The sequence below is a fragment of the Homalodisca vitripennis genome, chromosome 4, assembly GCF_021130785.1.
Source record: "Homalodisca vitripennis isolate AUS2020 chromosome 4, UT_GWSS_2.1, whole genome shotgun sequence".
NCBI lineage: Eukaryota > Metazoa > Arthropoda > Insecta > Hemiptera > Cicadellidae > Homalodisca > Homalodisca vitripennis.
The window spans coordinates 171,701,040-171,714,771 of record NC_060210.1 but is presented as its reverse complement, the minus strand read 5'-3'; the positions used below and the strand labels follow the sequence as shown (position 1 = coordinate 171,714,771).

General features: G+C 33.4%; 1 protein-coding gene across 2 annotated transcripts; it reads right to left on the bottom strand.

Moving 5' to 3' along the window:
- Nucleotides 1-1,414: 1,414 nt before the first annotated feature.
- On the bottom strand, nt 1,415-12,670 carry LOC124360628. Of its 2 annotated transcripts, none has more exons than XM_046814394.1 (6): nt 12,532-12,670; nt 12,105-12,274; nt 9,865-9,983; nt 6,693-6,798; nt 2,914-3,184; nt 1,415-2,014 (listed from the first exon to the last, which is right to left on the bottom strand). In XM_046814394.1, the coding sequence occupies exons 1-6, from the start codon at nt 12,615-12,617 to the stop codon at nt 1,843-1,845; spliced, it is 924 nt and encodes a 307-aa protein (XP_046670350.1). In that variant the 5' UTR covers nt 12,618-12,670; the 3' UTR covers nt 1,415-1,842. The 2 variants fall into 2 exon arrangements, with proteins under 2 accessions (XP_046670350.1, XP_046670351.1); XM_046814395.1 differs by having other exon boundaries at nt 12,105-12,271; nt 12,532-12,655.
- Nucleotides 12,671-13,732: the final 1,062 nt, after the last annotated feature.

Here is a 13,732-nt window from a genome sequence, read left to right as displayed (position 1 = left end):
GCAATCTTTAGAACCGAAGTCCTTATATTACTTAGTAAAAGCACTTATGATGTAAAATGATGGAGTTCTAGGAAAATTTAAAAATGTAAGTAGGCATACATCAAGTAGATATTATTTAAATTCATGGTAAATATTATCAGAGTTTGATTTAATTAATATATCATGTTTTGCACATGAAAGAGCATTTCTGGTTCAAATTAATTCATTATATTTGCAATGTCACAGCTGAGCCTGCATTATTATTCTTATCAATAAAAACAAATACACAGGTCTCGGAAACCTACTTCGATAAAAAGCGTCTATTTCTAGCCTTTATCACATATTTCAGGTGTAAGATATTTCCAGTACCATAGTAGAGTTTGCCTTGTCTTGACGAAGAAAAAATATATACTTACGTAGGACCGAGAAGCCTACTTCGGTTAAAAAGTGCCTACTTCAGATCGTTTAAATTCACTTACTATGTCACGTTTCAGCTTGCAATATTTCCTCGATCAAAGTCTAGATACGTTCAATTATGCAGTTCTCTGAAATCTACTTTGATCAAAATCGTCTACTATCGGCTTCTGTAATCTAATTTTAGTTAAAATATTTCCAGGGATATAGTTGTTTGTTTTGTTGTCCTGATGAAGAAAATATACACATACATAGGACCTATTATGGCCAAGGGGAAGTAATACCTACTTCCTATGTACTTTCGGTATAAGGGGGAAATCCTTATTAAGGTTATGCAACATTCCAAAATAATCGTTATTAAAGTCTTGCGTTACACTTGTTTTTTTGGACTGTAGCCAGGGAAAGAATGAATTGTTGAGGCATTTTAGTGTTCATTTCTCTGTTTTTCCAAAAGCCACTGTTCAAATGCCATATCACATTGTCAAGGGAGCCCACCAGTTTAAAGTAACTTATGTGGAAATATTCATAACTTTGTTCATTAACGTTGGTTACATAGCAGTGTTTTAATTAACATTTAAAATGCATTAGATGATTTAAATTCATCACTGGCGCTATCAGGAGTAAAATTTTGGTATTCACTTTTTATTTACTATCTGCATTGCACTACTGATCAAGCACTGTTTACTTAATATTTGATCAAATTTAAATGTAAACAGATTTTTCAGCCAATTTGTCGACATAAAACTGAAGGTATGAACAGCTATTTAGTGCCAGTTTAATTTGGATTATGAAAAGTAAAAACTACAATTTTTCTAAATTCTAAAATATTTCAGGTAACTTTTCTTATATTTTGCTTCATAACAACCTTCCATGGATTTCAATGAACATTTTACAAAAAGAATTAACCGAATTGGTCCAGCCATTCTCAAGATTTGCGCTTACCAACACATTTTGCGATTCATTTTTATTTATAAGATATATCACAATTAATACTTCCAGGGAACACATGTAAAAAATTCAATTAAACACTAAAGAACTGTTTTATTAATCTGAATCAAAAGTATCCATTCGATTTGTTAAAAATACTAAACCATGTAAATTTGATTTGAATTCAACTAAGAATAAATAAGTCAAATTAATATCACAGAAGTGTATTAATTTAAAATCATATACATGAAAGTGACAGCAGTTTAACTAATCAATTTGCTATGATTTGAAATTGGTCGTGATTAAAAAATATGGACTTTTAACATGTTTTATTAATACAAGTTTTTAAGTGCATTTCACTGTTTCTGCTAGAATCAGTGTAGATACAAAAATGGAGTGCTATAGCTGTGATGCATATTAGAGATTATCATGATCACTTTGGAGACAGGCCAGGTTCTGTTTTAGTAAAGACTCAATTACTCAAGGACTCAAAGAGATAGTGATGTGCTAGTGAGGTACATATTAGAGACTGTCATGATCACTCTGAGGCCAGGCTAGAATGGTGTTCATGTTAGTAATGCCTCGAGTACTCCAAGGCTCCAGGGGATCTGGGGGAGATTGAGGCGGAGGAGGGGAAACAGCTGAAGTTGCTGAGGCTCCTCTTCTGTTAGGTACATCACAGGCTGGAGCAACCCTGTCAAACCAGTCAAATCATTATATTATTATTTGCACCCACTACAAACAGAATTTTAATCTACATTAAATTAATATGCATGTATATTAAAAAAAACCAATATTGCATACGAGTACATATTTACAGGGCTTGTCTGTAAAGTTATGAGACAGACTATCGCATGGTGTTCTAGTTGTTAGAAGCACGATCCCTGAAGGCAGAATTTTATGGTGAATGTCTAATATAAATACAAACCAGTTACATTAAATCTCTAATTTAATGAGGATAACATTTGGCACAAAAAGCCGTTTTAAGTTTCTACCTTGTTATTAGTCAAATATTTGCAAAGCTCATAAAAGAAGCCTTTAATACTCAATTGAAATAAGGGCCTGAAAGCTTCTTGGTTGTCTCAAAAGGTGAGACGCTCCTCTTGCAGGGTTCAGTGGGCGAGATGTTAGAAGGCTAGATAAGTGCATGGTTGCCGAAGCTATGGAGGCTTTGAGAAGATCCCAGGAAGCTGCAGCCTGGGGAGTTCAAGGATTGCTAGAGGGTTGAGGCTCCGAAGGTTTTTCGCAAAGTTAGAAACTTTTATCTGGTGAGACCAGATGCAGACATTCCAGCTCAAAGATAGAAAACATGTAGTTCCCAGAGACAGTGTATTCAGAGGCTGAAGATTTATGGAGACCAGGTGTTGTGGAATGATTAATTAAATAACTACTTCAATCAATTATAGTGATGATGGAGGGAGTTCTGAACCTTATTTAGACAAAAGAACAGTGCAGACTGATGATCTCTTAAAAATAATGTCAACATTTTATAGCACGGAATCAGAGAACAGTCCTTGTGGCTTAGAATAAAAAAATCTGTTTTCTGGAATTTGGAATTGACTGAAAACAAAATATACAACTAGCAGGCAATACCTATTGACTCTAGCAGTTTTAGGTCGAGGTCTGGCCTTGGTAACCTCCTTGGGTCTGGGAGCCTTAATAGGCTTGCCTGTAGGTGGTGAAGTGAGCCGCAAGAGAGAGGCAGGGGTTGAAAGTTCATAGTCCAGGCTGGAGGTGTTAGAACTGGAGTCTCCTCCATTATTTCGCCGGAATAGCTGCTGTTTATCCGAGGACTGAAGTGCAACTCGCTGGTGTGCAGACCTGGCTCGTTTCACACGAGAGCCCCGCCCCAGAAGTGGCCCATCTACCAAAATACACATATTTGTAGCTTTTTAAAAAAATGTAGGAATACAAATTCAGATTATTTTATCAGGAATCAAATTATTTAATAAAAACTTGTTCAACTCGTGATTTAGAAACTATATACATGTGTCATATACATATTTCATAGTTGGGTTTCTGACATTTCTATAATTGTGAATGTTGACAAAAGTAATTTTGATTCTTTTCTATAACATTATTTTGAATGGGCATTCAGTAATAATTTCAGAATAAATTTTGTCGCTTGGTATTATCATATATTTAGATCTGAACGAAGTGGTCAGATAGATCAAGTTTGTTGCAACCTTGGAAGGTCACTAACTTGAGGCACATCTCTAATTTCTTCAATTAGAGAATTACAAGAATGGTTTACTTTGGACAATTCCATTACCACAGTGAAAATTTTGTGAGTGATGGTGTAGTGCATGAGAAGTGCAGAATGAAAGATGGATAAATTCATGATTAAGGTGGCGAAGGATAAGTCTGACAAAGAAGGAATATGTCATTTGTCTGATACATTTTCTCAAGTTTCAAGATTAGCTCTCTATACTATCAAAACACCTTGGCTACAAGAAACTTAGAGCCTTAGAAACTTGATATTCTTATCATTGATGCAAACTACAGTGTATAAAATACAGTGAAGTGGTTTTTTTGTCTGTTCTCTTTAAATTCCTTCCAGTATGTTGGTATGGCTAGTCTAAAGCCTGAAATGTCACTTAGCAATTTCCTATTGGCTTAGTTTTTTCATGTCAATCCAAGATCACAATAATTAACTCAAACTAGTTATTCTACCCAACATTTTATTTTGCTTTGAAGGACCTAAAGAATTTCTTTCAAAGTTGACCTCTTTCCCTCAAGATGAAGAATCTTTTTATGTACGGTCTGTTGAACAACACGGTTGTTAAAATATTAAAAAAAAATAACTGTGTAAACAATATTTTAACGTTGTGTGAACTGAAAAGCTTAAATGATAACCTAAACTATGTTATGTTATCTACATTATCTAAATATGTTATGTTTAACATGACAATTAAAATGAAGTTACTCGTATATGGGAACTAGGGAAAACCGATTTGTATATCATAATTGTTTGGATCTGTTTTAGGTATTTTCTGTGAAATTTTCCTCCTGGGTGTCACAAATTGCTTTTTTTGTCCTAGTCACTGAGCAGTGTCCTTGATGGTTTTATACACACAACTGTGAGATATCCTACATTCTTCTGCCACCTCTGAAAGAAATTTTCTCTCTGATAAATCTTATTTCTCAATTTTTAAATATTTACACACATTGTAAGTAATTCCACTTGTTTAACTATGAATAACATGTGTTTTTTATCTGTTTTGCTGGTACTATTATTTGGATGCACATTCATTTTGCTGAAAGAAAAATACACTCATGCTATATACTAAAATGTTAAAATCAAAAACCTTTACTTAAATAATAACTAAAAACTAAAAAAATATACATTTCAATTGAAAAAATAACATAGCTAATGTGTTTTAAAACAACAATTTTGTGATCAACCGCAGTAGGCAAGAAAGCTGTCATTCACCGCCAATTTGTATCGCCAGCTCTGTTTACGATATAATCATTGTTTATAAAGTAAGCTTAAACAGTAAAATCTGTCATACCTGACCCTGTGATATCCGGTTTGTCTGACATCCGGTATGGTGACATACAATATATGTTTTGTAACTGTAAACTTTACGAGTAAGGAATGCCACATGGCCCCACGGGCAAGCTTGATCTCTTTCTTCTACACATGGCCATTGAGGTTGAGGCTTGAGAAGAGCAGAGAGAGAGAGAGAGAGAGAGAGAGAGAGATGGAGGCTTTCTTTCTCCTTACGACAAATTCCTGCACTATATATTTAGAAAGAACATTGGCAAATCTTTGATGTTTTGAATATGTGCATTATGATGTGTTGTAATGGTGGGATTGTTACTTTTTACATTTTAGCAAGTTAAGATGTGAATTTTAAATACTTCACATTACTGAATGTTAATTTTTTGTAAATTAAATTTTTACTTATTTTATATCCTTTTTAGTTTTATTGTATTACATATACTCATGCCAGTTAAAAGTATCCAGTGCATTAGATTAGTTTTAAACTTTAAAACAGAATAAACTGTTTTATGTCATAAATTTATAACATTTATTACTTAATAAATGGGTTTAGTGCAGTATTCAATGTTTCTATAATTACATAGTACTTTTAACCCTTTGACTGATATGCAACGATATATCGTTGTGAGTGAATTTACCGAAAAGTGATACACAACGATATATCGTTGTTGATGTTTCGGGCGAAAATTGATATGCAACGATATATCGTTGTTGCATCATAAATTTATTATAGTAAGTTTATAACTTATTATTAATAACTATACTATACTATAACTAACTTAATAACTTATTATTATAATATTTATAATAATAAGTTAAATACAACACAAGGCCAACTGAAGAGGGCTGAGTTCATGAAAGAAGTGATAGGAGATCTTTCTTCGGAATGGCTTGCAAGTAAGCAAATCCCGCAAAATCTTCGGGGTGGTGGTGATGGTCCATCAGTTGGTTTCGTACTCAGGAAATTACCTGAGAAGAAGGAAAAACTGTGCTGAACCTGTTCAGGTGACAATCATCCTGAAGGAAAGAGGCGGAGGTCTCGGACAGTGTGTGTAAGGTGTGGTCTTGGTGTACATGCTGAATGCCTCGGCAAGCATGTTTGCCACTGAAATTATAAAAACTAAAAAACTGTAAATATTGTAAATAATAACTTTTTTTATTAGTGTTGTGTTTAGACAATAAAATGTATTTTTAAGACAGGATTCACCAACAAATTTAATTAATATAGAACATTCAATGTGTTTGACTCCAGATTTCCAAACAGATTGCCTCAAATTCACGTAAGTAAATTTTTATTATTTTACCAATAAGTCGTGCATTTTTTAACTTATATGCTTCAAATTTTCTGGATTTGTTGGCAATAATACGTACTTTTAGAATAAATTACTGTCAATAAGAAATTTCAAAAAATTATTTTAGTTTACTACTGACAAAGTAAGAAAAAATTTTTTATAAATAAAAACAAAAACAAAAAAATATTTTAAAGTAATTTTTTGGCTTTTTTAATATTTTTTCCTAATAGGCCATTTAAATGTCTAAAGAACAAAACTACTTTCAAGTTTCTATTATATTACATAATAAAGCTACAAATTATCTAGTAAAACACTACAAAAAAAGCTAATTTTAGCCTATCAATTAAGGGGATAACCCTGTTAAAAATCATATCAATTTTGGAAAAAAATAAAAAAATTTTGATCAGTCAAAGGGTTAAAACGTAATCTGTGACATTGATAAATAATGCTACAAATAATTTGCTGTTTTCATATAAAAATTCCATTATCTGGCTTAATAATATCCAACCTATTCCATTATATTAGGCAGTCTATGACAGGTTTTACTGTATGTATTTTTATCCAGTATTTTTTACCTCCCAGTCCATCACTGTCACTGGGCTCTAAATTTGAAATTTGTTCAAGATTGGCTTTAGCAGCCAACAATACTGGATCTGGAACAGGCATTTCTTGCTTTGGTTCCTGTAAAGAAATAAACAAATATATAATATATTATAGTCGATTCTACAATTATGTACATTTGAATGTTTTTAAAATGCACGCAAATGTGACAGGTTTAAAGTAGTTATAATGTGTCATAAACCTATTTGTGAAAAGAGACAAGACTGCTCTCTCACTAGTACTCCATGTTTGATCTTACTGTATCTCTTCAGGTAGTAGATGGTCACAGATTGTAGTGATCTATCCTATGACACTTCAGAAATCAAAAAGCTTGGGGTTGGCAAGAAGGCACAACAAATTGTAACCTTAAATGAAATATAACATTCTATGATGAAACTTCTATTGTACTTCTCCACTTGAATATTTTCTTAAGCTGTGGTATTTTTATAATATCTAATATTATATCTTCATAATTATGTCTCCAAAATATTTAACCTTTTATTGCTACTATTTATTTTAAGTTTTAAAAATCTACATTTACTATTTTAATTGCTACATATTTTCTCTGGTCTAGGCACAGTAATGATAAACTATTGCATGATTTATTTACCTTGCGACCTCATGTTGTCGCGACCAGAAAAGGTCACCTTTCCAGAGGACTAATTATTAACCTTGGATCCGCCACTAGATTTTCCCTATCCAAACCCAACCAGCTTTGATGAGGAAAGATAAAATAATAATTTAGATACGGTTCCGAAAGTTCCCTAACTATTATACTTAAGCCTTTACAATGTACATACACTTCTACCCAGTCTACTCTACCTGATAGCCGCACATCAACTCCGACGCAACCTCCGCTCTCCGCTTGCTAACATAGGCAGGAATCATCCTACCAGAACCTGTCCAGAAGAATTCCCGATAGTAGGAGGCTCCCATTGTTAAACTATGACCTAAAAGTCAGCGCAGTGGCTATCGTGTTCGCAACTACTGATAGATTACGCGCACTAAATTCAAATCTATAGTGGCACTCGCCGCATCCTCTTCTCCTTCTCCAAGGAGTTCGAAGGAAATTTGGTTAGCCATAACGAGTGGTAGAATGGGTATGAGGAATGTTAACTGGATGGAAGTGAATTAGTTGTACTTAAATCGAGCCAATTATCCTAAACTAGAACGCAGAGCTTGCTAAAATTTTCAAAAAACTACCATGCAAAAGGCAGTGCAGAAACTGCACCCATTCTCGCTGAACAGCTCCAGTCCTCAACCACAGGCAATTTCAACCCATAAGTGGAAAGCAACAAAAAGCTATCTATCACCAATATGTCACATGCCTGCTATATACTTCTAACTCTTCCATCGTTAAGTTGGGCTTCTTTAAAAGGTTTGTTAAATTTATTGAAGATAATCTAAGTAAAAAGGATTCAGGATTCTGGAAACCGTGTTTGACTGAGAAGCACAATCTTCATTCAGCCCCATCATCAGACTCGGGTTTCTCTCCCAAAAGAGGCCAAGTTGGAAAGGAGAAGTTAAGGATATTTTATTCTTGTGTAACTCATAAGAATATTTCTTCCTTTGTAGCTGGCCATTATCCCACAACGGGAGACAAGCCTGCAACCGACAAGCCAATCCACCGGATGCAGAAGGAGAGGGATTGAAAGGTCCCTATGACCTCTCTGGAAGAACATATACAATTATTTTGTTAATTTTCTTTCAATATTTAAAATACGGGAAAGGTGGTGAAAAGATGATATGGCCATTGGAAAAGTAAATCCAAATCTAACTGATGAGGTCTCCTAGTGACTACAGTCATAAGAGGCAAGGATAAGTGGGAATAGGTCTGCTAACACAGTTCTTTAAACTTATCCAACCTATTAGTTTCTCAAGATTGTTTGGCGAGTAGTTTTCCCTAAATAGAGTGTTCAGATCGAGAAGGATCTGGCCAACAAACAATAACTCAAATAGAAATAAAACTTCTGTTTGCTCAGAGTTATGATAAGTTAATTTGCCAGGATAGGATTGGTAATGACCATTAATTTGTGGATAGGATAACCACTCTATATAACTAACACATACAAATAAATATACATATAACTGACCATTATAAGGTAGTAAATTAACACGCATGATCGAAAATACATAGTAATATTTATCAACAATACACCATACATGAACACTAATTTACACACAGATAACATTTATTGCAATAAATAAAGTCTGACTAACTGGCGTGTGTGCTTCGCTATAACTTTAGCCTGGTTGTTGACAGGAGATTAATTGGTTGATAAATCAACTATAAGGGAAATGTTAAAGAATGTTGATTCTTATAACATTTATCAGTAAAAAACAAATTTCTTGGTTTTAGGGCCATGCAAGGCAATTGTTACAGGGGAAGTAAAGGTTTTAATTTATAGTTGTTTAGACCAAATGGGCTGCAATTTGGCTGAGACATGTTTGGGTGCACTACTCAGATTAAATAGTCGATACATTACTTTATCACCCACTCTAAAGGGAACTTGTGCTCGACCTATATTATACTCTTTAGATACTTTATCCTTAGCACGGATCATATTGTTTAGAGCTTTACTCCATCTCTGTTCCATGTTTCTTGGTTCAGAATTAGATTCTAGAAGTTAATCAAGATTCCATTTATTTTCCAAAGGATAGTGTATCCCAAAAATATTTCAGAGGGTGATGTGCCAATACTCTCGTGCTTAGAAATGAAAGGCGGTTTGAAAAAAATGTAGGTTTCCATCCCACTGAGTATTGTCTTAGTGGTGGAAAATTCGCAAGGCAACCCCGATATTTTTGTTCACACGTTCAGCGTGTGAACTTTTCGGGCAATAAGGAGAAGTCCTAATGTGTTTAATCCCAAGCTCATTGCACACATTTTTGAACTGATGAGATTTGAAACAACTGCCAGAATCAGAGACAATAGACTGGGGAAACCAGAAATAGGAGGCTCCCATTGCTAAACTATGACCTAAAGGTCGGCGCACTGGCTATCGTGTTCACAACTTCTGATAGATTAGGCGCCCAAAATTCAAATCTATAGTGGCATGCGCCGCAACCTTCCAGCCCAAAAAAATATTAAGTAAGGTATTCTTAATAAAACAATGAATAGAATATTATTTTTAGTTAAGAGAAACTTACTGTAATGGAAGCAGCAACAGCTGCCTCAGCTAGAGCAGTCAAATGTGCCACGTCAAGTGTCTCTTGCTCAGAACTGAGGAACAGCTCTAAGAACGGATCTTCAGCCAATGGCCCATTTTCTGAAATAATTTGAAATTTTTTAATTCTTAGCTAATTATATTGTTTTTATAGTAAACACATACATACATGATTTGTATGTAATTTAATCTATACAATGGGGTTTGCTCATTTCACACTGGCTTTAGTTTATAGTTTACTTACTTACTGCCGGGGCGTAACAAATCTCAGTCGATTCTTTGCCTCGTCTATGAGCCTCTTCCACGCCACCCTGTCTTCCGCCAGATCCACAGACCCTCCACACCGGGTCACATCTTCGACCACCTGATCGCACCATCTTATCTTTGGCCTACCCAAAGGGCGCCTTCCTGCCGGTACCGCCTGGTAGACCTCTTTTAACCTTGTGCCCTCCTGTCTCCGATGTACATGTCCTAGCCAGCTAATTCTCTTTGCCTTCACCAAAGCCACAATATCAGGATCTTGGTATACATTGCGTAATTCTCTATTTTTTCTTATTCGCCACACCCCTTCATCACATTAGTTTAGAAATATAAATAATAAAATAATTAATTATGTATAATTTAAAAAACAGAAAAGTTGAAAAATTATTGATAATTGAAAAATAATATTCCTAAGACTTTTATAATTTAAAACATATTGCAACATGTGAGACCCAGTGTAGTATTTGTAATTGTGATTAAAACTGCTGCTTATTTAGTTTCAGCTTACAAGAATTTATAGCTGTGACAATATAATTTTATTAAGCACAACACTAAATTACAGTATTACAACATAAACTAATGAAAAAACCCAATGCAATATCCGTTTGCTAGGCAAGTAAACAAGCAATCTACCAAAATTACCAACTTGAAAACAAAGTCTTATTTCAATAGGTAATGACATCACAGTACAAAACCAACATTGTGCACCTGATGAGACAATGAGAACGCCTCTTCACCTTGATTACACTATATTTTGTAGTCTGTCTCTGATGTCAAAACGATGTAGAGTTAATTTTTGAGCTTTTGTTGAATTTGTTGTATCTATTCAGATGAACATGACTCCAGATTGCAGGAGTCAAGTCTGTGACAGCCAGCATCTGTGATTCCAGACGCTGCACTGAGAGGAAGGTGAATCGGAGCTAAAGAAACAAAGATGCAACATAAGGATGTCTCCTAACGTTTCAAGTTGTTTTTCAATCATGATGATTCATTCATATTTTGTACTATACAAAATTAGTCAGCGTTTGTTCTCTATGTGGATAACCATTGAGTACCAAAATATAGTGGTCTTCAATAGTTGGATAACAGTTGATTACCCCAAATAGGTTAATAAAACCTTTGCTTATCTGCCAAAATAGGCCTGCCAGCACAGAAAAAGTACATGGCTAGTTCTAGGGTTAACCAGGACAAAGAAGATAAAAATGAATGCCTATATTGAAATTGCCCTCAATAATTAACAATTTTATTACTTTCACGATTATTATTTTTTTCTCGTCTTAATGAAATTTGTACACAAATTGTTCAATTAAGTTGTATAGTATCAGGTAACCTGTAACTAGATAATATATGTATACATTTAGACTGTAATGTTTTATTTTATTTTCCACATTTGTTACAGTATACTATTATACGGTTATTTATTGTTCTCTAGTCCATAGAAATAAAAAATTAACAATTAATTGAATACCTGTAATAGTTTAAAGAATACAATTATTCCCATAAACAACACAATTTTAGTAAAAACAGAAATTCTTTTTTACATATAAAATGTGAAAACTAAAGGATTGTTATCTAAAATGGCCTACAACACAATAGAATAAAAATTATAACCAATATTGGTTTTTCTTAAATTCAAAATCGGTTTTAATAGTAACATTAAAGGTCTTATTATCATACTATATGAAGAATACATAAGTCCATCAACTAAACTTTTAGATTATTTTTATAAATAATCTATGAAACTTTGTGCCATGGTTATAAATGATATATTTCTCATAATTACTATCAGAAGACTTATGAAGATACATGAAACTAATAACTTATGTCCATCACATAGAAGGAAGAAATGCAGGGACCTGTAAGCAAGTTATAATGTTCAGAAGTTATGTTTTCCTCAACTTTAATAATGCATAAGTAAAGGAAAAGAAGTAATAAAAGACCCTTTATGAAACTATTGTTTACCTGTAGAATATGGGGAGGGACCTGATATGTCAAGGTCGTTAGTAAAGGCAATGACATCTAGAGCAGCTGTGAGAGCATCACCAAACCCTCCCCCAAGAGATGGTGCAGGTGCTGGCTTGTCTTCTGGAGGAGGCACAACATCTGTCAGTAAGTCTGCCAGTGGGTTACTGCTGGACAGTCAAATAACAAATATTGTCATTGTCTCTCATACTTGGTTGTTATATAGTGAGTCAAGTGTTCAGTCTGGGCAGATCTCTTGGGCAATGTTTTATAGGGAAGGAATATTCTAGATATTTGTTTGTGTTTTACATATTCATAAAATATCTCTCTCAGGTTATACAGGTTATGTACACGATTGCCCATGTTATGGGAGGAGTACAGTTTTACCTACCCATTAATTTTTATGAACATTTATTAAAATCATTACCTTACAGGCATCTTCTTTGATATCTTCTGAGGAGTGGAAATAGAAGCTCGACCCCACATAATGCGCCGTAGTTGCTCTCCTGTCATTCCTCGTTTTCGTAGCTCATTTATAGTAACTTTTCCCACTCGCTGAGCATTAAAATAGAAATAGATTACTTAAGCAAATCAGATAAATCAATATATTTAAATTCTTTTAAACCTTTATCTGTGTTTATATATATATATATATATATATATATATATATATATATATATATACACACACTTTTTGTATCCTTTTTGAAAACGAAAATATATATATATATATAAAACATATAATTTAATCAAAGTAAATAAACTGCACATTATTAAATAAATGGCTAATCAAGAGCGAATCTAAGGTTGGAAAAAGAAATTACTAACACAGTACTTGCATTTAAATTAATAAATAATTATGTTATTTTGTCAAACATAAAACAGAAAATCAGATGTTAATGGAGCAGTACAAACTTCAATATATGATGAACAAAAGTTTTGGATGTACAAGGCAAACAATAATAATGTTATTTATTAACAATTCAAAATTTACTAATAATGAAACATGCAGAGTCATTTCTGAAATTAAATATGTATAACTTGTAGTTTATCTTAAAACATGTAACATCTTGCAGAACAATGTTCCTACCAAAGTTATCACATGTGTCAAATTTTATTGGCTGAGATTACATTAGTGTTTGAAATTTTATATATTTCACAGTTAACTCATTTTTATTACTGAAGGATAAAATTGCTTGATTTCAACAGAGGGTTGACTTGGTGGTTTATCTGTTAATTTTGAACATGAAGCCTCAATTAAACTTGTTTCAAAAAATTAACTCACATTGTAGTATGTTGGTTTCTTCCCACTTCATATAATGTTCTTAACAAAAAATATTGAGCAATTTAAGACTTTTCCACTTGTTCCTTTGTGTTCTTCAACTCTCATGTTCAATGATCTTTTTGTCTTGCATATTATGTTATACTCAAAAGTAATTGATATACTACAAACTGTAAATACAATTTAAATATGATTTATAGAGCCTAAACAAAATTTAACACTAATAACGTTTACTCATTCCTCCTTCTTCAAATCCTTTTCTTTTTTTTTGTTTGATTAGAACCAGAAGCTGAGAATCCTCTCATTGCACTTAGTTCTTAAAGGATCTTTGCATTTTCTTCTGGAG